Here is a 27,010-nt window from a genome sequence, read left to right on the forward strand (position 1 = left end):
TCACTGTGGTCAAATATTAGTACAAACAACCTTCTCCCCTCCCCCATTCCCTCATTTAACTAGCATATAGTTTATAGTTAGATAGTGCAGTGAATAGAAAGCTGGACCTGGAGTCAAGAAGACCTGAGCTCATGACTCTAGGTAACCTCTTTGCCATATATAGAAAGTGGGGATAATAATACCATCTACCTCCCACAGTTGTTGCAAGGATAAGATGAGATATTAGTAAAGCACTTTTCAAACTTTATAGCATTATATAAATACTAGCTGTTGCTGCTGCTGCTGCTCCTCCTCCTCCTTCTTATTCTCTTCCCCCTCCTCTTCCTCCTCCTACTACCACAACATCTGTGGCAGGATCTTTCTTAAGTATTTCCCAATATTTAAATGATGCTGATGACTTATCAGAGCTTCTAACCATAGGAGATAAATTCTGAGGAAATGGGGAACTTGCCAGCAAAAAATGAGGTCATCCTATCATTTGAGAGTTAGAGTGTGGAAAATTTTAAAGTTTAAATTCTCTATTAGGAAATACATTGTACTGCAATATTTAAGGCATCTGTGATCTCTTCAATGAGAATATTTTCTTCAATGATACTTATTGAGGTCAGTCCATATTTTTTCATCCTTTGTAGGTCTTATCTTTATCTTTCCATAAATCTTCTCTGGAGAAACTCCTTACCATTTTATAGATCTTGCTCTGGTTCTTCTTCTTCTTTCTTTTTCCTTCTTCTTCTTTCTTGTCCTTCTTCTTCTTTGTCCTTCTTCTTCTTCTCCTCCTCCTTCTTCTCCTCATTCTCTGAGTACCAATGTGACATGTTGGTTCTAGATCTTATCCCTTGCTCTTGTTATATGATTGGTCCACTTACTATTTTAAGCACCTGTTATTTGGATAATATCTTTTATTATTTCACTTCTTGCAACTAATTCATTGTAGCCTATTAATGGTTCCTCTGGGTCAATCTCAATGTTGATTTTCCCTAGATTTTAGTGTTTCCTAATTTGTAGCCATATAACCTCACTAGAAAAATTTTGGTGTTAAAAATGAGTTTTGTGTCAGGGAGCAGCTTGGGATTTTGGAAGTACTGGGCAAATTCCTACATGTATTTTAGCATTATTTTCCTCATTTAATTTTGGATACATCTGTATTGCTTCAAGATATGTGCATCAGTGGCCTAACTCAACATCCAAGTGTATATATCACAGAATAGACAATAGGCGTTCTTCATCCATTACTTTTCCCATTGGATTTTTGGCTGAATCATTTTGATGGGTTGTAGGGGATCTCATTGAAGAGGCACTCTGTAGGATAAGATGACTTTGTACAATTAACACTGTCATATTGGAAGTATACTGTTATGCGCAAACAGAATTATCCTTGCTGTCCACCCCACACATTTATTATAAAACTTTAATATAACTCAGGGTAGAAAAATATCTGACTTTTTAAGAAGATTTTAAACCTTATTTTTACCTAGAGCTTGTTGAGACAAAAACTCAATGCCTTAATCTGTTTAAATAACCTTAATTCAAAACCATTACCTCACATATCACTTGAATCATTAAATTTTCTGAATCAGAGGTGTTGATTTTTAAATTTATATTATAGAGTAAAAATAGAGTATGAAAAAGTACCAAATTGTTTTGTATTCTCCCTTCTTCCATAACAAGTTTTCCTTAAATCATTATGGGAGTGTTCTTCAATGTTAGTTGATGTATTTCAAAGCATAGAGCTGGCATATAGGGCTTATTTTCTGTTGGAGGTTCTTATACTATTGTGTTAATTTAAGTGTTGATCAAATCCACTCTAGGGAGTGGGCCCTAAAGATTTGTATCTAGGTGTTTGAAATAAATTATTTCACCTTAATAATACTTTTAGTGGTCTCGTACATTTCATTTTTAGAAGTGATCAGAAAAAATCTGGAAATGTGTCCTGCCCTTTGAGGCCATAGTTTCACAAGCCAAAATTGCTTTACCATATGAAATATGGGTAGAAATATATAATAAAAATTGAAAATGATAAAAATTTCAATTCATTTTTAGAAGTCTTTTTGGGTAGATTAGGCTCTAAATCTCTGGAGTAAAGGTTAGAGTCAAGAGCGGTTGGGGGATACCTATGCAGTGAAAATGTAGATATAGTCAATTTGTGATAATGGCATATGGAGTATATGACCAGGCATGTTTTTGATGACAAAGAGAAGACTCAGGATGATGGAAGATATGGCTAACTATCCTATTACCCGTGGTGCATATCAAGACCATCTTGTCACTGTGGGAATTGTACAGATCATTAACTCCTAATAGGTCACTGTCTTGAAAACATCAGGTGGTCCCATGTATATACTAATGTTCCATCTATAGCTGGACCACTGTAATGATGGTGACCCAAAGATCAATAAAGGTACTCTACACACTCAGGAGAGGACTTTTGCCTTTATGCCAACCATGGAATTAGAGAGCCTATATGTTCTTCATAGTTCGTTCCCTTTGATGAGTAAATGTTGAGTACATGGGTATTTGGAGTTCATAGTGCTTTCCCACACTGAGGGGCATGAGATGAACCTTCCTTTCCATGCTTTTTCCACTTATAACCTCTCTTTCTATTTAGTAGGATCCATTTTGGAGCTGTGACCATCTATTGGAGGGAAAATGGTATTTATCTTGTTAAAAAGTCTTTGTCTTAAATATATAATACTTCACCTACATTTCATCACAGTATGTTTTCCTAAAGTATGGGAAAGGTGTTTAAAAGAAGAGAAAAAGGGCATAATTATGATAGGTGTTCTGATATTGGATGGCAGAAATTAATTTATGATCTTGTATACATGAGGGAAAAATAGAAAAAACTCTAAAAAGTACTAGTCATGGTTGTATGGACTTCCCCATAGGTCACTGTAGTAGATTACCACACCACTTACCAGAGTGGTCAAGTGTGAATGGGGAAGGGTGTTTCAACATTCCTGTTCCCATTTCTGAAAGATATAAGAATCCCAGGTTACCTAGCAGGCAAGCATCCTTTGGAAGAACCAATTCTGGTTATTTTTTCTTCCCTTCTTCTTTTTAAAATGTTGTTTTCACGATTTATTGTGGTTAATGGTGAATGTGATTGCTTTTGATGACTGACCTTTGCCAAGTTTTTGAATTGCGATTGACATTGGGCTGTGCCCTTTAGAGACTTTGATGAAATAGCCCTTAAATGGAAAACAATTAGTTCTGGCTTCTGAACTCCTCAATTTAAGTTGACTGACTACTTGAAATTCAAATAACTTCAGTGTTATATATAAGATAATTAATTTCAGAATACAAATGTAAAGTTATTTATTGTTTAAAATATAAAAATGTAAAAATGGCTATTAATCATAAGAATTTCTTTTAGTACTAGATTAATACAGTGAAAAACATTAGAAATAAATCTGTTTCTGAATGCTATTTAACGTTTTTCTTGAAAAATCCAAGTATAATTTATGGTATTCTTAATTATTGCATCTTATGCTTTGTAGTTATTTATGCTTTAGACTCTTTGGTTCATATTTTCAAAGATATGAGAGCATGCATTTACATTAACAAGCAGTATTTCTCCATTCTCTCTGGGGCTATTTTTTTTGGGGGGGGGGAGGGAATGTAGCAGGCATGGTCCTGAGGACCTTTTCCCTTAGTATCATTTTGGTTTTTTTTTTCCAGTTATGTGTAAAGATAGTTTTTGACACTTGTTTTTGTTAAATTTTGAGTTTCAATTTTTTTCCTCTGTTCCCTCTCTTCCCCCTTCCCCAAGACAGCAAGCAATCTGATATAGGTTGGTTATACATATACAATCATGTTGAACATATTTCCACATTACTAATGTCGTGAAAGAAGAATCAGAACAAAAAGGAAAAACCATGAGAAAGAAAAAACAAAAGACAAAAATTGTGAAAATAGTATGCTTTGATCTGCATTCAGACTCCATAGTCCTTTCTCTGGATGTGGATAACATTTCCATCATGGGTGCTTAATACTTGTCTTGGATCTTTGTGTTGCTGCGAAGAGCTAAGTCATCCATAGCTGATCATCATACAGTGTTGCTGTTGCTAGGTACAACATTCTCCTGATTCTTCTCACTTCACTCAGCATTCAGTTCATATAATTCTTTTCAGGTTTTTTCTAAAATCTGCCTGTTTATCATTTCTCATAGAACAATAGTATCCAATTACATTCATATACCATAACTTGTCCAGCCACTCCCCAATTGATAGGCTTACCCTCAATTTCCAATTCTTGGCTACCATAAAAAGAGCTGCTAAAAATAATTTTTGTATATGTGGGTCCTTTCCCCTTTTTTATGATCTCTTTGGGATACAGACCTAGCAGTGGTGTTGCTGGATCAAAAGATAGGAATATTTTGACTGCACTTTGGGCATAGTTCCAAATTATTTCCCAGAATGATTGGGTGAGTTCACAACTCCACCAACAATGCATTAGTGTTCCAATTTTCCCACATCTTCTCCAACATTAATAATTTTCTTTTCTGTGATATTAGCCAGTCTGCTAGGTGAGAACTGATATTTCAGAGTTGTTTTAATTTGTCTTTCAAGAGAGCCATTTTAATGAATGGAGAAGTCAATTGTTAGAGGGGGATCAAGGAGTAAATGGGGGTGAATAAGGAAATAGATAAAAAAAAGATATTGGAGGAAGGTCTAATGAAAAGTAGAGAGGAGAGAGAACCAAATGTTGATTTTTTTTAAGACTAGAGGAGAAATGAATATATTTGTAGTCAATGGAAAATGAAGAAGAAGGGAGAGATTTAATGTGAGTGAGAATGATTGTGGGATAGATTCAGTGGACCAGGGATATCAGTTCTAGGGCATGAGGAGAATGGTTAACTTTGATAAGGAAGAAGGCTATCTCATTCTCTGATGTCAGAGCATTGATGTCAAGGTAAATATAAAGAGGAGTTCTGAGGTGTAGAGTAGAGAAGGTGAAGGTGGTCACCACAGATGGCTTACACTGCATAATGAAGTTGGAAGTAAGATCATTTGTTTAGCAGAAGGACTGGAGTCTTAAGAAGAAGAAGGCTTGGAATAATCCCTGTGGAATATATGGTAAATCTTTAATCAGAGGAGCTTTTAAGGATTTCTTTACATCTCTGAAGGATAAGTTAAGGTTAAATAATATAAATTTGTAGTGGGCCCAATTTGTATGATGTGATCTGATGTACTTTAGCCATATTCACTGGTGACAGAGGTAAGAATGAGGAAGATGGATGGGAGGAGGGCAGGGAGCTGATAATAAACAGGATATAAAAATGAGAAGAATATGGATAATGGAAAGACAAAGGGGCAATTAATTGAGGGGTTGAGGACAGTGCCTTGTTTGACTGGTTAACCATGGGACTGAGATTACGAGGAAAGAAGAGTCTAATAAGGGTAAGGACCTTAGAGAACAGGATGAAAGACAAGGACCAGATGTTTCAGTGGGGACAAAGAAAAGGTTTAGGAGAGAGGAGAATTTTAGAGTTCTGTTCTGAAGGTGGAGGCATTTGGTGATGCTAAGGCCTAAAGTTTGATCTTCTATGTGTGCGGCTTAGGTAGAATAACAATAATGCATCAGCTGGGCATTATTGGTCTGGGAGGTCAGGGAGTTGGAAAGATTATGTGAGAAAAATTAGTGTGAGTATGAATATGAAAGTCATCCAAGATGATCTTAGCTTAGGTTGTATGAATTTGGACAATTAAGTTGCATATGTAATGATTATATTGATAGAAATACAAGTCTGTAATCTTTAGATAGCTCATATAACATATCTATGTTTCCAGAAGTTGCCATTGCTTCTGTACAAGGCACTATGCAGTCTTACCATCACCAGCCCCTACAGAAAATTTGAATTAATAGCTAATTTTTCCCTTGACAATTTTTGCTTTACTCATCAAAGAAGTAGTAATTTCCCCAAATTATCTGCATTTCCCCCTTTTCTTCACTAGAACTCTTGTGTTAGTGAGGAGGAAAATAAGCAAAAGTCATGAAATTTGAAATGGAAATTCCTTTATAAAATATATATGCTGCCTGAAAAAATGAAGGAGTTCTTTTGCCACAGTTACTCATTAACATCCATTGGTTATCAACTTATCTAGCCCTGTTAATTTGGAAAGAAAAAAGATTGGTTTGGGGAGGCTAGGTGGCGAAGTGAATAGAGCACCGGCCTTGGAGTCAGGAGGACCTGAGTTCACAGGCACTTAACACAAAAACTAGCTGTGTGACCTTGGGCAAGTCACTTAACCCCAACTGCCCTCCAAAAAAAAAAAGGAAAAAAGATTGGTTCTGAAGGCACAGTTAAATATCTTTTGTTGAAAATGAGGGAGGGTGATAAAAACTTTTAGAACTATCCACGGAAGGCAAATTCAGATTGTACATTGATTTGGAAATCTCTGCATGAGTGAGAAAGTGGGTATTCTTGGATTTGAAAAACATGCTTCTTGACTTGTATTTAATTCAATGCCGGGGTGGGGAACCTGTGACTTTGAGGCCACTTGTGGCCCTCTAGGTCCTCAAGTGTGGCCCTTTGACTTAATTCAAAGGTCACAAAATAAATCCCCTTAATCAAAAGATTTGTTCTGTAAAACTTGACTCAGTCAAAAGGCTACACCCAAGGACCTAGAAGGTCACATATGGCCTCAAGGAGGTTGCAGAGTCCCCACCCCTGGATGAAATACATATTTTTCCTTTTGTGGTAGTGTAGGCCTGAAAAGAAAAACTATGGCTCTTGGTCTCATGGGATGCTCAAAGTACAATGGCATTTCCTCTACTATTAGTTTTTTTCTTAAACTCATGACAACCCTGGATCTTGGGGAACAAAAAGTAGGAAGAGTCCCACAAAATTGGTCACATCTGCTTCTCTTCATTCCAACCTTTCTCTGCCATTTCAGAACTGACCCTGACTAGATCAGAGCTTTTGAGAGTGGCCTCTACTTCCTGCTAACAGTGCCAAGATAATAATTTCTAATGCTTTCAGTTATAGTTTAAGATAGACAAATAGCAAATGACAGTATTGGAGTGTTTTACAAAGGTCAAGAGCTATGAAATATTTATAAATGTTACAGCAGGTAGCATTATAACTATTATTTTTCACTATATCACCTGATGTTACAAGAACATAGACTTATTTGAATGGTACAATTAATAAATTGAAAACAAAATTTTATTTTGAGCCCTATTTTTGAATGGAAGTATCAGAGACCCAAGTTTCAGCAGAGAAAGTCGTAAAGATAATTATGAGTTGAGCAACACAACCAGTGAATAGAAATTTAAAGATATTTATTTAAACTGTAGGAAAATTAGCTGAAAATTAACAAGCAATTCTTTGAACAAACATTTGTTAACCACTTACTGTGTATAGAACTCTGTGCTAAGGATTAAGGGAGGTATAGTATTTATATAAAATATAGGCCTTGCCCTCATAGAGCTTATAATTAGGTAGAGAGGTATGCGACATGCAAATAACTACAATATTATATGTATGTGTACATATACATATATGTAGAACTATTTAATATATTTATATACAAATATATTTACACATATAATACACATATGTACGTTATAGAAATATATACACAATGTACATGCATAATAAATTTTATTTTACATTATAAAAATTTACATTATTATATGTACAATATTTTTATATTATAAATACATTATACCAATTATATACACAATGTATATACATACGTTATATAAATGTACCTCCCTTGCTCTCTAGCACAATGTTCTATAAAAATGTTTGCTGAAAGAATTACTGTTGATTCTCAACTAATTTTCCTATAAACTCACATAATATTTATAGTTAAACACACATATACATATGTACATACATACACATATATATGTGTGTTTGTGCACTACTTAAAGCTCAAGTGGGGATGGAGAAGGTCATTACTGACAATAAATACATCAGGAAAAACTTCCTGGACTTGGTATCTGAATTGGCTTAGTGAGTGTCTGAGTAGGAATGTGGTTACGAAGAAAATGAGTTGGGTGGAGGAAGGTAATCTAGTCAGCAAAGGTAGAATGGTAGGAAAATGGGGAGCCCAGAATATGTAGAAGGAATAATATGAATCAAGACTGGAAAGATAGGAAGGTACTTGATTGTGGAGGTCCTTGAGGATCAGACTAAGGATTGTAACTTTTCCTTGATAGGCATCATAGGGAGCCAATAAGAGTATTTATTATTATTATAGTTTTTGAGCAGAGGAGAGACACAGAGAGGGCAAGCAATGTGGTATAGTGGAGAGAAGTAATGGATTTAGAGTTGGAAGGCTTGGGATCAAATTTTTGGTCTGTCACTTGCTACCTGTGTGATTTTGGGCTTAACTTTTCTGAGCCTCAAATTCTTCATCTATAAAACGAGGAGGATTCATTCAGTTGACCTTTGGAGCCTCTTCTAGCTTTACAGTTAGAATCCTATGAAGAGAGGAAGTGGTGTACAATGGAGAGGGTGTTGCATTTTCCCACTGAACTTGGAGTCGTGGGACCTGAGTTAGTGAATCTTATCTACTACTTAATCTTGGTCAAATCACTTAACCTCTCTGGGCCTCAGTTTTCTCATTTTAAAAAGGAGTTGGGCAAGGTGATGGCTGAGATTGTTTTCAGCCATAGATCTATATAATTCAGTGATCCTATGACTAAGAAGGTCAAGAGAAAATTTGTTATTAACGTGAAAGAGGGATGAGAGGGAGAGAAAATGAAGTGAAGAAGTCATGTTAGACTATTGTAATACTCCCAACAAATTTTAATGAGAACCTCTGTAAGGATGGTGGCAGTGGAAATAGAGATGATAAAAGGACAATAAAAGAAACATTTCAAAGATAGGATCAGTAGGACTGAATCTGAGAAGGTGCTGTTGCAACCTCTGGCAACATAGCATAGCAAGTTGGATATAAGGGTCTAATGCTCCAGAAGAGAGGAGTCATGGCTAGAAGTAAAAAAAAAAATAATGGGGAGTCTTTTATATAGAGGTAGTGGTTGGATTTTTGGAAAGTGAAAGAAATTGCCAAGAAAAAATGCAAGGAGAGAAAAGAATTTCAAGGAATATTCATTTTAAGAAGCTGGCCAAAGGATAAGATGCAAGATGAAAAAATATGTAGGGAAGTAAGAGGAGTACCAGGTCTAAGGAATGTGTTTCTTTAATTAATTATTATTATTATTTTTTTTTGCTTTTTGGTGGACAGTTGGGGTTAAGTGACTGGCCCAAGGTCGCACAGCTAGAGGAATGTGTTTCTTGAAGCTGATGCAGGAGACAGGAGACAGTGTCAAATCCCAGTAGTCAAGGAGAATGAGGATTGTAAAAAAAGTCACTTAAATACATGATGAATCCATTGGTGACATTAGAGAGAATGTTCACTGGAATGGAGATGGAGAACATATAGTATAGTTTAAAGGACTGAAAATAGAGTATAGTAAGGAAGTGGAGGGTTAGAATGCACATACTTTCTTTTAAAGAAGTTTGACATCAAGGGGGAAATAGAGATAATACTTTTACTGGATAGGATCAAAGGGTCAAAAAAAGGCTCTTTTTTTTGTTAAGGAAATGGAGATATCTAAGCATGTTGGATAAATGGGAAGAAGCCAGTGGAGAGAGAGAAATAAAAGATTCATGAGGATATGGATGATTGCTGTAGGAGACAGTAAGGGATGAGTTCAAAGGCATTTAGCACCATAAGTTGAGCTATTTCTTTCCTTAAAAAAGCAAGGAAGAAGGAGTGTGTTGTGATAGTGAGAAGTTATGGAATAAGGGATTTTAGGGAGCTCTAAAAATTTCTCAATCCCATTCTGAACAAGAAAAATGGGCTTCAGTTTTTGGATATTACCTTACATTTAAAATTATTTTATAGTTTTAAAAGTGCTTTACACAAGTCCCTTCTTTATTGTCATAAGTCCCTAAGAATTTGGTTGCACAAGTATTATTATTTTACACATAAGGAAACTGTCTTAAAAAGATCAAGTGGTTTGCCCAAGGCCATGTAGGTACTATGTGGTGGGGCTTGGATTCAAACCCAGATAATTCTGAATTCAAATCCACTTTACTTTTCACTACTGCATATGACTAATTTGTTATAGTAAGAATTATTTTACTAAAAATAGATGATTGAGGGAATCTGAAATTTCTATAAGCTATAAATTTCATGTTCCCTAATGGAAGCAGTTCACAGAAGTAGCTATTATTGCCAAATGAGGATTTGTTTCTTTCCCTTCCCAGAAGTACTGGGAATGAATGAATGAAAGAAAAAAAAATTAAGTGTTTACTATGTACTGGGAATATGAGTCCAGGGAATTAAGTTTGGTTTGGAGAGTCATGAGCAGTTGATTGACATGCTCTTTTAGTAGTAATGCTTGTATTAATTTGATTACTGGTCCCAGAGCAAGAGCAAAAGGAGAAAGGAGGGCAGAGCAGATGGCCTGTGTTGCACCAACCCTGCTTTCCTGGGGGGAGTTTTGAGAATCCGTAAGGACCTTATAGCTTGGTTTGCCTCTGGCTAAACATAGTGGGTAAGGTGAGTTTTCACTCACCTACTAATGGAGACCACTCAACATCAGGCAGAGTGCCAAATGTGAATGGCTAAACTTCCTCATAATAATAGCTAGCATTTAAAAAGCACTTTCAGGTTTGCAAAGTGCTTTCCATGTTAGTCTCATTTAATCCTTTCAACAACCCTGGGAGGTAGGTGCTATTGTTGTTATTCCCATTTTGCAGATGAGAAAAGTAATGGAGGGAGGAAGAAAAAGAGGGAGGAAAGAAGGAAGGGGGGGAGAGAGAGAGAGACAGAGAGAGACAGAAACAGAGAGACAGAGAGAGAGACAGACTTACAGGTACTATCTAACAATATTTGAACTCAGGTCTTCTGACTCCAAATACAACAAATCAGTCTTCTCGATCACTTAGTTGCCATGGATGGTCTCTGGAGACTGGGGGTGTATGTGTATATAGAGGTGGAGATAAAAGGATAGGCTAGTTGATATTCTTGGCAAGAAGTTGCAGTTTTAGGGCAGGTGGCCAGCTGGGTTGGCCCTGGTTGCCCAGTGGATGGATGGTTTACTAAAGTCATTGCCTTTTTTTTCCCCTAACAGTATTTGGTAATGATATCTTCTAATAATTCTGATGATGAAATGTTTGCCATGTTCCAGGTCCTGATCTTCAGGTTTGCACATCCAAAAATCCTACTTGCTGTACTAAAAAGATGGAAGAGAGATATCAAATTGCAGCACGGCAGGATATACAGCAAGTCCTTCAGACCTCAAGTTCTACATTAAAATTCCTAATATCTCGCAATGCAGCTGCTTTTCAAGGCAAGTATCTCCTGGAGCTCCTTTGGAGCTTAATCTAAAGTTATTATATCTTTTGGTCATAGAAAGAGCCTGGAAAATACCTCTTGAAGTATGTACAAATAACTCCGTAGACTTGAGTAATAAATTGGCCTTTATGGTCATGGTAAGATTTTTGTCCATCCTTGGTTTGGGATTTATGTGTTTTCTGAATTTAATATAGCTTGAATTAGACTTGAGTGACCTGATCTTATATATATAGTCTCTCCAACCAGAATCCAGTGATTTAAGTAATCCTGGGAAGCATTTCAATTCTTGAGCTCCCCCAGGTCTAACCTACAGAAACCTTCTTAAAAGTATCTGACTACCCCGGGTACAAGGGTATGCAGAAAGAATCTCTTCTTCCCAGAAAAGCTCTTGAATTCTATGACCAGTCCACAACCATGCTTGGTCTCATGGGACAGCATTACATTAGATATAGGTTATAAATCTTCAGGGGTAGGGAACATTGCAGATTCATAGTTGTGTTTTCCATAGCAGCTAACACTCGATCTTGTACACAGTAGGTGTTCAATAAGCATATTGCATGAATGAATGATTTAAGGTTTGACTGATTCCAGGCTTGCATCCCTGGGGTGCTATGCTTATGCAGCCATTGCTAACAGCACAGTAATTTTTCTTTTAGTATTTACGAGAAGGAAAGTTGTCAAAGCATGCCTTTACCTCGGGAGTGTTATGATAATATTTCATCATCAGAACCAATATTTTTGGCTTAGTGATTACATGTTTAAAAATGAAACTAGACAAAACATTCGCCCAATGTTTTTGCTTTATTCTGATGTTATTTTCAAATAAAAGAGCATTAGAATGTCTGCATAATAATGTGCTGGGATATATGAATGTTTGATGATTGCCACTGATGGGAGATAGATTGAATGCTTTGGGATTAAGCTTAAAGGCAGAACTCTTACCATTGTTATTTTCTTTATTTGACTCCCTTGGTTCTAATGATATATTAAAATACAAAAATTAATGTGTTATAAAATTGTATGGCAGGATAAAAGAAATAATGTTTCTTATTTCAGTAATCTCTTCTATAAAATTTCACATTGCTGCAATAAAAATAATTGACTAATTTATTTTTGTTTTTATAAAACATTAGTTATTCTATGAACCTCAGGCATGTAAATATATACATTGTACAACACTTCATATAAAATTATTGCATTGGTTTAACACATTATGAGCACCAACAACATTTTTTGAATGAGCATATAAATGTTAATAAGTTTAAATAATTTGTGGTTTGTTTATATCTATGATTAATTCACAAAGCTGATTAAAGTTTTAACTTAAAAATAGACATATTTCATAAGGAATGAGTAGTGTAATTTTAGAATAATGTTGAAGTTGAAAGAAAATGAAGTTAGTGATAAATTACTAAGTATTAATGTGGAAATCTTTTGAAATGTCAAATTTTAAAAATGTTATAAATTCAATGTTTTTCTTTTGAAAGTCTGAGTGAATAGTGTTTTACGTTTCATTAGCTTTTATTTTAAATCTTTGGGTAAAAGACATTTCTAAATATGTCATTATCCAGGAATTGTGATTAGTATGAGAGGTATTAGATACTCTGTGATAAAGATATGTTTTAAAGTATTGCAAAGAAATGCTGTTACTGATCATTTTACTTATAAGGCAGTGTCATCTTGACAAAATAACATTATAAATGAAGAAGTTCCTGCAGGGTCGCTTGTGTGAACTGGACAGAACTGGCTAAAGATAGGAATCAAAGAGAAGTTTTAATTCCAAAGTGAGGAAAACAGCTTGTAAGCAAGGATACATTGCTGGAGCCCTGCCCCTGGTGGGGGAGACTGACCAATTTAGAGTAGGCAAATCTCAATGGCTATGCAGTGAGCTAGCTATATAGCTCTGATAATGAGGGGTAACAGTAACAATGAGACGAGTTTAATTCATAGCAGGACTTCATGACCAGAGCGTGGGTATTTGTCTGAGCTTGTCCAAGCTCGGGAAACACCTGGCGCTGGTCAAAGCAGTAGGATAATTATGTGATTTTTTCCAGAGGGTGGGATCATCCAGAGGGTGAGCACAAAGGATTGTTGTTATGCTAAGCTCAGGGAATGGCTTGATTGCTGGGCCTTAGCTCTGGAAAACAGGGTGTCTCCTCTTGATATTTGAAATTGAGCTGTTAGATAAAGGGGAACACTCACCTTAAGGGCTTTGTAAAATGAAAACCTGTGTAAGAGTTGTGAATATAGTATGACAGTATGATGTTTTAAGGACCAAGGAATGACAGCAGTTTCCAAAAAGAGGGAATGGTCAGTAACTTTGAAGAAGGAAGATAACTTAGAAAACACACTACTGAATTAGATCGGGTTAGAATAATGGTGAGAAAACAGTTTTATTAAAATTAGGGCAAGGAAGTAGGAGAATCCATTTTTGTTTGATAGTCAGAAGCTTGACATTGTTACTGTAGGGAGTGGAAGTGTGAAGGGGTTTGATCTAACAGTCTAATGAAGTATAGACTCGAGAAACCAAGGAAAAAGTAATAAAAATACTATTTATGTGAAGCTTCAAGATTTGTAAAGGATACAACAGAAAGTGCTATTATTATCCTCATTTTACTCATGAAAAAGCTAAGGCTGAAAGAAGTTAAACGACTTGTTCAGGGTTACCCCTTTAGTATATGTATAAAGCAAAATTTGAATCCAGATCTTTCTTGCCAATATTACTAATACTCACCATTATCTTCCAGTTACGCATTTCCTGGCATCATAGTCTAGTACTAACCTGCAAATTTACATTCCATATTTCCTTCCTTGACACCTGTATCTATAAATAGAGTATGTGTGTGTATGTATACCTATACACACAGCATGTATCTTCCCCATCACTAACTTTACTTATACGGGGTGTCCCCAAATTCTTAGTGTATTTTTAAGTTATTAAAGCTTCTATAGTCACTAAGACATTTTGGGGATCCATATAAAAGTGTTGTGAATGTATGTAGATTAATTAGAACATAATTCATGTGAGTTTGATGAAGGGATTTTTTTTTTACATTATTCTGAGAAAATTTTGGGAAAATACTTTTAGGACATCATTTCAGTTTCCTTTGGAAAGGGAAAAGTATCCCACTATTATTCCCATTTTATATATAAGAAAACTGAGAACAGAAAAGGGATCACACAATGAGTAAGTATCTGAGGCTGAATTTAAACTCAGGTCTTCCTGACTCCAGGTCTAACCCTCTCCCCACTGTACCACCTAGCTGCCAAGTAGTAGATAGAGTGCTAACCTTCACATTAGAAAGACATGGGTTCAAAACTGTTTCTGACATATATTAATGGGATGACTATGGGCAACGCCGCTCTAACTCTCTAAAATTATGAATTACAGAAGAGCTTGCTAACTTTGAATTGGTAGAGGAAGTTCCTTTCACCAATTGAATTACATAGCTAGACAAAAAATCATCACCAATAGAACTATATGTTCAAATCCAAAAATCATTAACATTTATATAACAATTTAAAGTTCAGATACTTGGGGTGCAGCACAAGCCAGGACCCCGTGCTGGACTCTCCCAACATTCCCCTCCAAGCAACTTTAAAATAACCCCTCAAATAAAATTTTGGAGTGACAGCCAACAAAAGGTCAGAGGGAGTCATTTTCCATTCAGAGACAACTTAGGAGGTACACAGCAGAGGTCTGTAACATTGGGTGGGTGAATGCTTGGAGTACAGCAAGAGTACCAGAGGTGGACCTTGGAGGTAACAGCAGCGGCAGCAGCAGCAGCTTTGGAAGCTCTCAGCCAAGAGATGGTAAGAGGGTCAGATAACTAGTCAGAGATTACAGGGGACCCTTTGTTGGCAGTGGGTGTGGTTCATGCTGATTAATGATCCTGTTGCCCATAAGCAGTTCTCTGGAACAGTTCTAAGATGGAGAAGAATACTTGTGATTGGTCACAAGGGATTAGAGGACCTGGTTACAGTTCCAGGGCCAAAAGTACTTGTAACTGCAGAGGAGAGACCAGAACAGTGACCACACCTCTTCCAGAATAACACCACCTTGGAAGCACGAAAAGCTTGCAGACCCCTAGAACTAGCTTTGAAACAGCAGGACAAAAAGGTCTGAAGCTTGGCACAATGGCTCCCCATCCACAGATGAACCAGAGTCCAACTTAAACATAAAATTCAAAGTCAATAAATAGGCTGGGAAGATAAGCAGACAACAAAGAGAGAACTTGACCAGAAAAATATACTATGGTAGCAGGAAGACCAAGACATAAACTTAGAAGAAGACAACAATGAAAACAACTACAAGCAAAGCCTCACAGACAAATGCTAACTGGACCCAAGGCCAGCAACAATTCCTGAAAGAGATGAGGAGAAAAAGAAATGTGAGTGATGCCAGAAAATTATGAAAAGAGAATTGGCAGTTTAGTAGAAGAAACACAAAAATTCACTAAAGAAAATAGTTTCTTTAAAAGCAAAAAAGATCAGACAGAAAAGGAAGTACAAAACTCACTGAAGAAAAAAATTCCATAAAAAGTAGAATTGGCCACATGCAAAAAGAGGTACAAAAGCTCACTGAAGAAAATAATTGCTTAAAAATCTGAATTGAACAAGTATAAGTTGATGACTCCATGAAACTTCAAGAAACAATAAAACAAAGCTAAAAGAATGAAAAAAAAACTAGAAGAAAATGTAAATATCTCCTTGGAAAAACAACTCTCCTGGAAAACAGATCAAGGAGAAATAATAGGAGAAATTTCAAGGAAAAATAAAAGCAATCAACAAAACATCATATTTAAAAAAAAAATTCTAAAGGAAAACGGTTCTGATATCCCAGAACCAGAGAGTAAAATAGAAATGGAAATAATCCACTTATAACCTCTTGAAAGAGATCCCAAAGTAAAACCTCCCAGAAATATTATAACCAGATTCCAGGATTTCCAAGTCAAGGAGAAAATATTGCAAGCAAGCAGAAAGAAACAATTAAAAAATCATGGAGCCACAGTTAGTATCACATGATTTATCTTCCACATTAAAGGAACAGGGGGCTTGGAATATATTTTCAAGGGCAAAGGAATGAGAATTACAATGAAGAATAATTTATTCAGCAAATATGAGTATCCTCTGTAAGGAGAAAAATAGATATTTAATGAAATAAAGAACATCCAAGAATTTCTGATGAAAAGACTATAAGTCGATGAATACAAAATCAAACATTCACACAGAAAACTCAAGAAGCATAAAAAAGTAAACATGAAAGAGTATTTATAAGGAACTCAGTGGAGTTAAACTTTTATGTTTCTCTATGAGAAGATGATACTTCCAACTCCTAAGAACTTTATTATTATAGTGCAGTTAGAAGTAGTCTACATAGACAGAGGGCATGAGTATGAGTTAATTATGTTGTGATCTTCAGAAAGAGAATGTAAGAGTGAGAAAGAGAAATGCACTGGGATAAGGGGAAGTATAATGGGGCAATTTTTTTCGCATAAAGGAGGCTTGTAAGGAAAAGTTTTTATAGCATAGGGAACTGTGAAGGGTAGGAGTGGCAGGCAATGCTTAATCCTCACTGTCAATGGAATTGGTTCAAAGAGTAAAGAGTACATATGTCAACGCTCTGTAGCTTTCTCTAGAAATATTTTCCATCAGGAGTCAGGAGAAAATCAGTTGTATGGACAGGTGATAAAAGATTGAGAACAGACATGATAAAAAATGACTGAATAGAGAAAGTAGGAGAGGTAGAAGCTCAAGTGTTTCCAGAAGAAATGTGAAATGGAAGGAGGAAGAAGTAAAAATCAAAAATAGGTTTCACTTGTATCAGTTTTTAAGAGAAGTAAAACATAAGGCATTTTTGGTTTGAATGGATTCAAAGTACCATGTCTCACAGAACCATATCTTCTGATTGGACACTTGGGTTTTTCAAAGAAATAGCAATGTGACCTAGGTAAGTGGTTAACTTCTCTGTGCTACAGGTTTTCCATCTGTAAAATGAAGGAATTGAAACAGACTTTTTCCAATTCCCTTCCAGGTTTTAAATTCCATGAAAAAATTATGTGTTGAGGTTTTATTTCCTGTTGTTTCTGTCTTTAGGAATTTAGAAATGTTGATGATGGCAGGGGGAAAATAAGGTAGAGGAAAAAATTATTTATTTCCTATTTTAATGAGGGGGAGGACATTTCAGATCTTCACAGGAGGAAAAGATGGTTTGTAAAATATGATACTGAATTTGTAAAAATCAGTTTAATAAAGAAAGCAACTATTTCCTAAAAACAAATATCCCTGAATCCCTGGGTATCTTAAAAATTAAAAAAAATAATATATTAAATTTCCTCTGGTTACATTGTTTTAGCTACTTAAGTGTTTGTGGTTTTCTTGGGGGTGGGAAGATAAAAAGAGATTACTGGGATAAAATTTTCAGTCCTTGACAAGTACCTAGGAAATAAGAAATATATGATTTAATTTAGATCTGTGATTTTGTTTCCATATATAAAGCTTTACTTAGACAAAGTGACTAGTTACACTGTTTTTGGTAGTCTTTAAAACCTTCATTTTAAGGATAAATTGACAGTGAAATACTTCATGTAGGGTCTTTCCACCATTTGAATTAATCAGACTCATATGATAAATGACCTAAAAAGAGTATTCTCTACTTCTGTTCTTTATCTTTATTTTCCTTCCTCCTTATCCTCAACTTTTTCCCCGCTCTCTACCTTCTCCTTGCCCACCCTCCCACCCTCTTCCCTCCATTTTTCTCTTTGTCATTCATTGTGCAGCTAATTGCTCTGGAATTTATTCTTTTTATATGCCCTTCTCGTTGATGATGATGTTGCATGTAACTTAGTCATTAAATGAACTGTATCTTGCCTGTTTTTATGCTCAAGTTAGTATGCTTTCGAGACCTTTATTTGATTTAGTTGCATATTTAGCTTGATGTTTTGTTGATGACAGATTTTACCAAGAGACTAGATGGTATTGTTAATGTAGTCGTCTTGTCTGTAACTGTATTTGTCTTGAGTAGCTAATCTGCTTTTGTTTCCACTTTGTCCTTTAAATTTAATCACTGTTCTTATAAATGTTTGAGTACAGGATGAGTTCATAAGACTGAACCAGGCACCATTTCCAAAATATTGTCTTGACTTTATGGGACTATTTCCTTTTTATAAAATTTATTAGCTTGAGTGCATCAGGTCCAGAAGGATTTCTTCCAATCTCCTAATAGAATAGTTATTTCTTCCTCTTATTGCTTCAGTAAAAACAAAACGAAACAAAAAAATCCCTGTGAATAAAATATACATTTCCCATGGGCAAATATTCTTTTTTGATATCCTCTGAACTGGCACTTGCTTTTTACTTTTCAGAGGTAGAAAGAAAAAATGTTATATTTATCTACAATTGAATGATACTGAGTATTTCTCCTTATTGAATTCAGTTTTGCAGTTTGTGCATGAGTGAGAGACTGGAAAGGGTCTTTGAACAGTAGGTGGTGTGGGAAATACAGCCATATATAATATGTATGAATGGTGTTTTAACATACTGTTCTCCTATCTTTTTACTTAAATTCATAAATCCATCATCAGAAAAGTTATTGGTTTTAAGGAAAAGGATAGGGACATAGATGCACATATAATGTAACACGATGTAAAGATAAGAATATTAAAAATAATATTCTTTCCAATGGTTTGGTGTTTAATGTAGGAGTTTTAAAGTAACCCTGAATTGTTTGCCTCTTTATTTTTTATAAAGAAATAAGTAACTGCAGGCAATTGGGATTAAATGACTTGTCCAAGGTCACACAGCTAGTACATGTGTCAAGTGTCTGAGGCTGGATTTGAATTCAGGTCCTCCTGACTCTAGAGCTGGTGCTCTATTCACTGCACCACCTAGCTGCCCCTACATTTATATTTTTAAAATAATTTGTTGCATATTCAATTATAACCAGTAGCCACTTCTCCCTTTCCCTCTTCCCTACCCCCAGTGGACTATTTTTCTAATTTTATAATGGAAAACATAGGGAAGTAGATTTATCTGCCTTATGGAAAACTTGTTGGAACACAGCTACTCTATTAAGATAGGGGTGTCTAGGTGGCACAGTGAGTAAGAGTGCCGGCCCCAGCGTTGGGAGACCTGGGATTGGTTCCAGCCTCAGATACTCGGCACCCACACAAAAATATAACTGGCCGTGTAACCTTGAGTAAGTTACTTAACCCTGATTGCTTTAAAAAAAAAAGAGAGAGAGAGAGGAATACTTGTACTTTTAATTTACTGAGGAGAATAATTTGCTCTAGGTTTATTTTAATAAATACAGGATTGTGCTATTTATTTGAGTAAATACAAGATTGTTTTGGGTTATAATCTCTAGTTTTTATAATTACTAATTGATAAGTATAGATGATCTTGAATACATCTGGAAACAAAGTTTGTATTATTATAATAATAGAAAATACAATGCTATTTATTTATAAATATGGGAAAAATTTTTCCTACCTTTCAATTTTTTAAAAATAAAAATATTTTTTATTCAACAATATGTTGCTTTCAGGAACTTAAAAAATGTTACAAAAATGAGAGATACACATAAACATAAAATAAAGGTCGGGAGTAGAATTTATTATGTAAGAAAGCAGGGGTAGTAATCATGATCTCAGACAAAGTTAAAATCAGATTTAATCAAAAGAGAAAAATAGGGAAACTACACTACACATCATGTTAATAAAGAATTTTAGACCATATAAAATAACTACACGGTATAAAAATATGAGTATACATACCAAAACAGACACAGGAACTATATGAATATATGCACAAAACCCCTTTTATACAAAATTAGATCTAAATAATTGGAGTAACATTTGTTGTGCATGAATAGGTAATACTAATATAATTGAAATGACAATTTTACCTAATTGACCTACTTATGTAATGCCATCCCGATTAAGTTACTAAATAATTATCTCAACAAATCAGAAAAAAAATAATAGCAAGATTCATTTGGAAGAGCAGAGGATCAACAACTTCAAGGAAATCAGGGCAAAAAGATGTGAAGGAACTAAATTCAACAGTATCAGACCTTAGACTGTATTATGTTGAGAGCTGTGTTGAAGTGTAAAATGGATAATTTTGATTATTTTAAATTAAAATTTTCCTGTATAATAAAATCTATGTAGCCAAGAATGGAGGGAATGCAGAAAGTTGGGGAAAAAAAAAACCTCTCAATCTCCCAGAGAGAATGTGATTGGGATGGAATATTGTTGTGGTCTAAGTAATGATGAGCTGGTGGATTTAGAAAACTATGGAAAGTCTTGAATATGTAAAAGGAAGATGCTATCCCCCTATCTGCACAAGTGGAAATAAGCACAATACAGTCTTATGTATATGTGTGTATATATTGTGTATATTTATTGGATATATGTATATGTTTGTGTGTGGATGTGTATGTCTATCCATCCATCCATCCATCCATCCATCCATCTATCTATTATATCTGCACTCATTGTAGCCTTCTTGGGTAGGGGAGGAAGGGGAAATATCAAGTAAAAAGTGCACAGCAGAGGATAAAAAAATACAAGGAAGCAAAGAAAAGATGAACAGCTTTTAAAATAATGTGTAGTATTCATTATTTATGTTTTCTTGAAATGGAAATTTATTGCTTCATATTGAATCCTCTTATGTTCTGTTGTGCACTTTTTTCATTTGTGTTGCATTTAAATTTAAAATAAATTTTAAACTTAAAAAAAGAAAAATCCCTTTATAACATTTTGCCTATCTTTTTTCAAGGAACTCCCCATTCTCCCACTTGAAGAGGAGAGAGGTGTTTCACATGTCCCTTTATCTTCTGTAATAGGAAAATCAACTTTAATTTTGAGTTAACATACCTACTTTTGGACATGGAAGAAAAAAAATCAATCTATCTGTCTATCTATAGATATATACCATTTCCTGTAGGCCACTCTAAAATTCTCTTTGATTTCCATGATTACTGGAAGTGGAGTCCTTAACCATTTGTCTTTCTTGTGGATACCTTCCATTGCCAACAGCCAATTTGCCTCAAAAGGGCAGGGTAGAGGGGGGATGAGGGGCTTTGAGGAGTATATCCTGAGTAAAGATTTATTAATGAGAGTGATTTTCTTCCAAAAGAGTGTTCGGGGGTGGCTAGGTGGTGCAGTGAATAAGAGCACTGGCCCTGGAATCAGGAAGACCTGAGTTCAAATGTGGCCTCAAACACTTAACACTTACTAGCCCTGTGACCTTGGGCAAGTCACTTAACCCCAATTGTCCTCCCTTCCCCCCTCTAAAAAGGAAAAAAAAAGTGTTAGTTTGTCTAGCTGCCTTCATTTATGAATAGGTTTCTACTGAAGCGCTAAACCAGACAGAAGCTGTCTTCAGTTGTTGTTCTGAGAATGTTTAGCAGAAGTCTACTTCCAGCCTCTTCTGACCTCTTGCTAACTTCTTAGTTTTGCGTTTTTTATTCCTTTGCTCATTAATTAGACTTTAAAATCCACTTCCAGTTGCTTTATCTCTGCTTTGATGTCTTATTCTTATAAAAGTCAAATTAACCATGTTATCCAGGCTGTTACTAAGGTATAGGAAACTGTACTGATTTGGTAAGGCTTATGCTATGGCAGGACCGCAAAGGGCCAGGAGAATGATTATGCATAGACTGGGGGAGAAGAAAATGGTAGTGTCATTTTTTGCTAAAAAAGACTTTGGTTTCAAATACCTACAATTAGAATGTCATTAATATACTGTCAATTTCAAACTGAGGAGCGGAATGCTTCCTTTCATTTAAAAATTACCTTTCATGTGAAACTATGAATCCCTATTATGTAAAGCTTGCTTTTTGTATACAATATATTCAGGTATATTATATGTAGACATAATGTATAATAAGTTCAATATGTTAATTTCAAAGCTATTCTGCTTGTATTAATTTCCTTCTGTATTTTCTGGTCTCTTCCATGTTCATGGCTATTGTTAGCTCATCTTTTCCCCCAACTTCCCCTTTGGGAAAAAGCGAAGCAAAACAAACAAAAGCCAACACAGTCCTTGTAACGAGTATACTTAAGTAAAACATATCCACATATTTGCCATGTCAAAATGTTTATGACTCACCCTGCATTTTGAGTCTCTAACTTCTCTATTAGGAATTAGGTAGCATACTTCTGAAGTCATTGTTAGTCATTGCACTGATAGATTTCTCAAGTCTTTCCCAGTTACTTTTCATTACAGTGTCATTGTTATTATATGCATTGTTCCCCTAGTTTTGTTTTATAAAATATTTTATTAATTGGTTGTTGCTACGGTAAATGTATGTCTTTATGTAAACCAATGAGATTCACTTTATGGGTCTCATATAAAATGTTCCCCACTTAATTTTCTCCACATATACTCAAGCATTTCTAACACATGTAGTAATAACCAAGCTTCTGATTTCAGTAATCTCTGGTTGCAGTATCATGTGAGTTGTGTTAACTCTAAGACTTAGTGCTCGTTAATGTCAGTGACAGGAAGGAATAATTTTAAAAGTTAGTGAATTATGTTTCTACTTGTACTTTAATTCCCAAAACTAATTTAATGTATTGTGTATTTATTGTATTTGTATTGTGTCTAGATTAGAAGTACAGGAAATTGTTGACTGAGCTCGACACTTCATAGTGAAATATAAGACATGGAAATCCACACATTTTCATTGATTAATGGACTGTTAATTAATGGAGCTTTAGCCTTAAGCAATTAACTTGAGAAAAGAAGATGTGAGCACAATTTTAGAATCATATTGTTTTCTTCCCTGGCTTGTTTTAAAAGTCATCAAGTGATAAATGTTTATGCATTTTGGGGGACTCCACACATGAGTGTGTGCATGTGTGTGTAACATAACCTGGATTCACCCCACATATATTCAGCTGTCTGATTTTACTATTATCTGGGCCACATCGTTATATCTTGTCCACAAAGATTTCATAAGATCATAGAATGGTGAGGTAGAAGGAGTTATCTGGTCCAACTCTCTCATTTTACAAGTCCTGTGACTCCAGATTTATGGCTCTTTCCACTATTCCATGGAAGACTTGGCCAAATGTCTTGCTGAAATATAGGCGCACTATATATATGACAGTCTCTTGATTTCCCAGGCTAGTTCACTTGTCAAAACAGTAAAAAGTTATTTTTGTATGAATAGTTTTGAGTGAATCTATCCTGTCTGATTTGTATATAGAGGAGAGTGGAAAGATTTGTTTTGAGATTATAAGTATGTTTGGGATTGGTGTTGTGATTTTTCCTGCTGAATCCAGAAAAAAAGTTTACATGGTTTAAATTGAGCTTTCAAGAATTAGAGGGCCAATATGTGTCTAGATAGAAGAGTGGGGCCATTTGGTGAGCAGAGAGAAGACCGATTACCTGATCGCAAGTGTGAGATAAAGAGTACCCCAGATGGGAAGCTTTGAAGAAAATTTCCTGACTGAAGAAATGACAAAATTGAGGAAAAAAAAAAACAGGCAAGAACCTCAAAAAGAATGGGGGATGGAGTGTCTATTAGTGCACACAGACTTGACCATAAGTAGAATTCCTAGGAATTCATCATTCTTGACTCTTGTATCTTTACCCAATTTTGTCAGCTTCTATTATCCTTGTTTGGTTTTCTGTCACATGAAGCCATCCCTGTGCTACCAGATGTAGAAGTAATTGCTTCATATTAAATCTTCCATCACTTGTAGATCTTTTTCCATTGTTGCTTGAGGGGTCATGTCAGTAGGCAGAGGTCAATACTGATGAAATATAGATTTAAAAAATTAGAAAACAGCTTTCAGGAGTAGAAATCATTTTCCAGCTGGAAGTGACACGTTCTTGGCAAAGAGTATATTCAAATATTAATAAAGAAAATTGATGCTCAACAGACCTGAAAAAACCCAAGGTTTATTGTCTTTATGGTATTTTTTTTGACTTCTCAGAGTATAGTAACATTTAAATGTTGGTCAGATGTGGTGGCACATGCCTGTAATCCCATCTACTGGGGAAGCTGAGGTTGGTAGTTCTGAATTACAGTGGACAGTGTTGATCAGTGTCTGTTCTAAACTTGGGATTAATACTATGAGCTCCTGGGAGTTGGGGGACCATCAGGTTGCCTAAGGATGAATGAATTTACTTAGGTCAGAAAAAGAGCAGGTCAAAACTTGCTTGGTGATCAGTATTGAATTTAGGCTTGTGAGTCGCCTAGTACTTTCTGAATGGGTAAGAGATGGACATCCAGTCTTTAATAAATAAATAAAAAACAAACAAATAAATTACTAGTTAAAATTTTTTTCTTTTTCTTTTCTTTTTTTTTGGAAAATGTTCAATCTTTTCAAGGTAGTGAATACTTCAGTAGAATTAGCATCAGGATGTAGTTGTAGCAGCAAGCACCCCAAGTGTCCTCAGGGTTTGCTGCCAACACAGGTTCTTAGCTTTGCTTTGTTAAAGGAAAGGAACTCAAAATGGGTTAACAAGCTTACTTTAATCAGTCAAATGTGTATGGTTTACCTAGTTCAGGGGAAAAAGGTCAGCACCCCGAACTTCAAAGTATACAGACAGAATTATCAAGACAGAAACAGATCAAGTAGACAGATTTCCAAACTGTCCAACCATTACATCCATATCAAACAACATCTGGGTTTCAAAGCCAGGGGGCTCTGGACAACAGCTTCCCAGAATTTCATCTGATCAAATCACAGAACACTTCTCAAAGTGAGCCCCAAAACAAAGCCTCACATCAGGGCTTATATAGCCTTCTCCTGGCTCAGAGAATGTAACAACCTTATTGACCCACTGGCCAATCAAGAAGTATCTACTGAAAAACCAGCCTCCCACCCCCGGGCTCCAGGTGCACATTAGCCTAGGGGCAGGGAAGATCTTTAAATTTACATTCCCATTGCAGTAGTCTAGATAGATTTAACAAAAAGTTTTTTGTCTTATTTTCCTTGCTTTTTTTGAGGCATTTATTGGCATGTTTGTCAGTGATGTTTATTGAATGTCACTGGTGGGCAGAACATGCTTTGAGAAGTTTGATTCCGAAAGAGCCTTTCACTGAATATTTTTGTTGTTGCAGTCGTGTTCAACCCTTTGTGATCCCATTTGGGGTTTTCTTGGTAAAGATACCGGGGTGACTTGTTGTTTCTTCTTCAGCTCATTTTAAAGATGAGGAAACTGAGGGAAACAGGAATAAGTTGAATTGCCCAGGACCACACAGCTTGTAAGTATCTGAGGTTAGATTTGAACTCAGAAAGAGTCTGCCTGACTCCAAGCTGGTTGCTCTGTTCACTCTGCCACCTAGCTGCCTTATCGTGTCTTATTGTTAGGTAGTTATTCTGTCAGGTCCAACTCTACATGATGCCAGGGACTTTCGGTCCACAGGGTTTTCTTGGCAAAGATACTGGGGTGGTTTACCATTTCCTTCTACAGTTTTTCCACATTTAAAAAATATTTATTTATAGTTTATACCATTTAGTTCCAGAAGCTTTTGAGTTTTAAATTGTCTTCTCTTCTCTTCCCTTCCTCCTCCCCAAGATATCATGTAATCTTATATAGACTCTATGGATACATTCATATTAAACATTTTCACATTAATGATGTTGTAAACAAGAATTGTAACCAATGGAATGAGCCACGAAAAAGAAGAAACAAAACAAAAGAGAGAGCAAATAGTATGCTTTGATCTGCATTCAGACTCTGTAATTCTTTCTCTGAATATGGATAGCATTTTCCATCATGAGCTTTCGAGTTGTCTTAGAACTTCGTGCTGCTGAGAAGAGCCAAGTCTATCAAAGTTGGTCATTGCACAATATGACTGTAACTGTGTACAATGTTCTCCTGGTTCACTCAGCATCAGTTCATATTAGTCTTTTCCATATAGCACAGTAGTATTCCATTTCATTTATATACCACAGCTTGTTCAGTCATTCCCCAATTGATGACCATCCTCTCAATTTCCAATTCTTTGCCACCACAAAAAGACCTATCCCTATTTTACAGATGAGGAACCAAGGCAAACAGGTAAGTGACTTGCCTATGGTCACACAGTTAATAAGTGTCTGAAGTCAGAATTGAACTCATATATTCCTGATTCCAGGCTTGATGCTCTATCCACTTTACCACCCATCTTCCTTGTCATTGAATATGTTTATATATATATATAAAAACTTCTGTTTTTAGTAACAGGTTTTCAAATTGTTACCTCTTGTTAGCCTTGTTCCTTTGTATAGTTTTCTACAAATAGCTTCCCTCTGCTCTGTTTTACCCTCGTATTTAAGTCAACCATTCCTCCTGACTTAATCTTTTGGCCCTATTACTTATCTTTTTTTTTATACCTGATATGAATTTTGTGAGATTTCTTCCTTATCCTTAATATATCATCTATATGTGACTAAGTACAGACATTTTAGAGGAGAGTGATTATGTTGTACATCATAAGGAGTCTAGGTGGCACACTGGGTAAATTGTTGGACCTGAAGTCAGGCTGACCTGAGTTCAAATTTGTTTTCTTTATCTGAAAATGGGCATAAAAATAGCACCTACCTCTCAGGGCTGTTGGGAGGATCAAATGAGATACTGTTTGTAAAGTGCTTTGAAAATTTGAAAGTGCTATATAAATGTTAGCTATTACTATTTTTAATTACTAGAGGATAGAGGTTATGTTGTGCATATTTCTTTGTGTT

The 27,010-nt window shown here is 35.5% G+C and overlaps 1 protein-coding gene across 1 annotated transcript in view; it reads left to right on the forward strand.

The window, feature by feature from the left end:
- GPC5 (glypican 5) overlaps window positions 1–27,010 on the forward strand; it is a 1,030,830-nt gene that overhangs the window by 72,898 nt on the left and 930,922 nt on the right. Inside the window, exon 4 of the mRNA XM_069067362.1 lies at window positions 11,155–11,316. Within this exon, the coding sequence (XP_068923463.1) occupies window positions 11,155–11,316 (162 nt within the window). The remainder of the gene's footprint in view (window positions 1–11,154; window positions 11,317–27,010) is intronic.

Source organism: Petaurus breviceps, unplaced genomic scaffold (assembly GCF_028583685.1).
Source record: "Petaurus breviceps papuanus isolate PSGF00001 unplaced genomic scaffold, PetGlider_PUasm1.0 90743, whole genome shotgun sequence".
Classification (NCBI taxonomy): domain Eukaryota; kingdom Metazoa; phylum Chordata; class Mammalia; order Diprotodontia; family Petauridae; genus Petaurus; species Petaurus breviceps.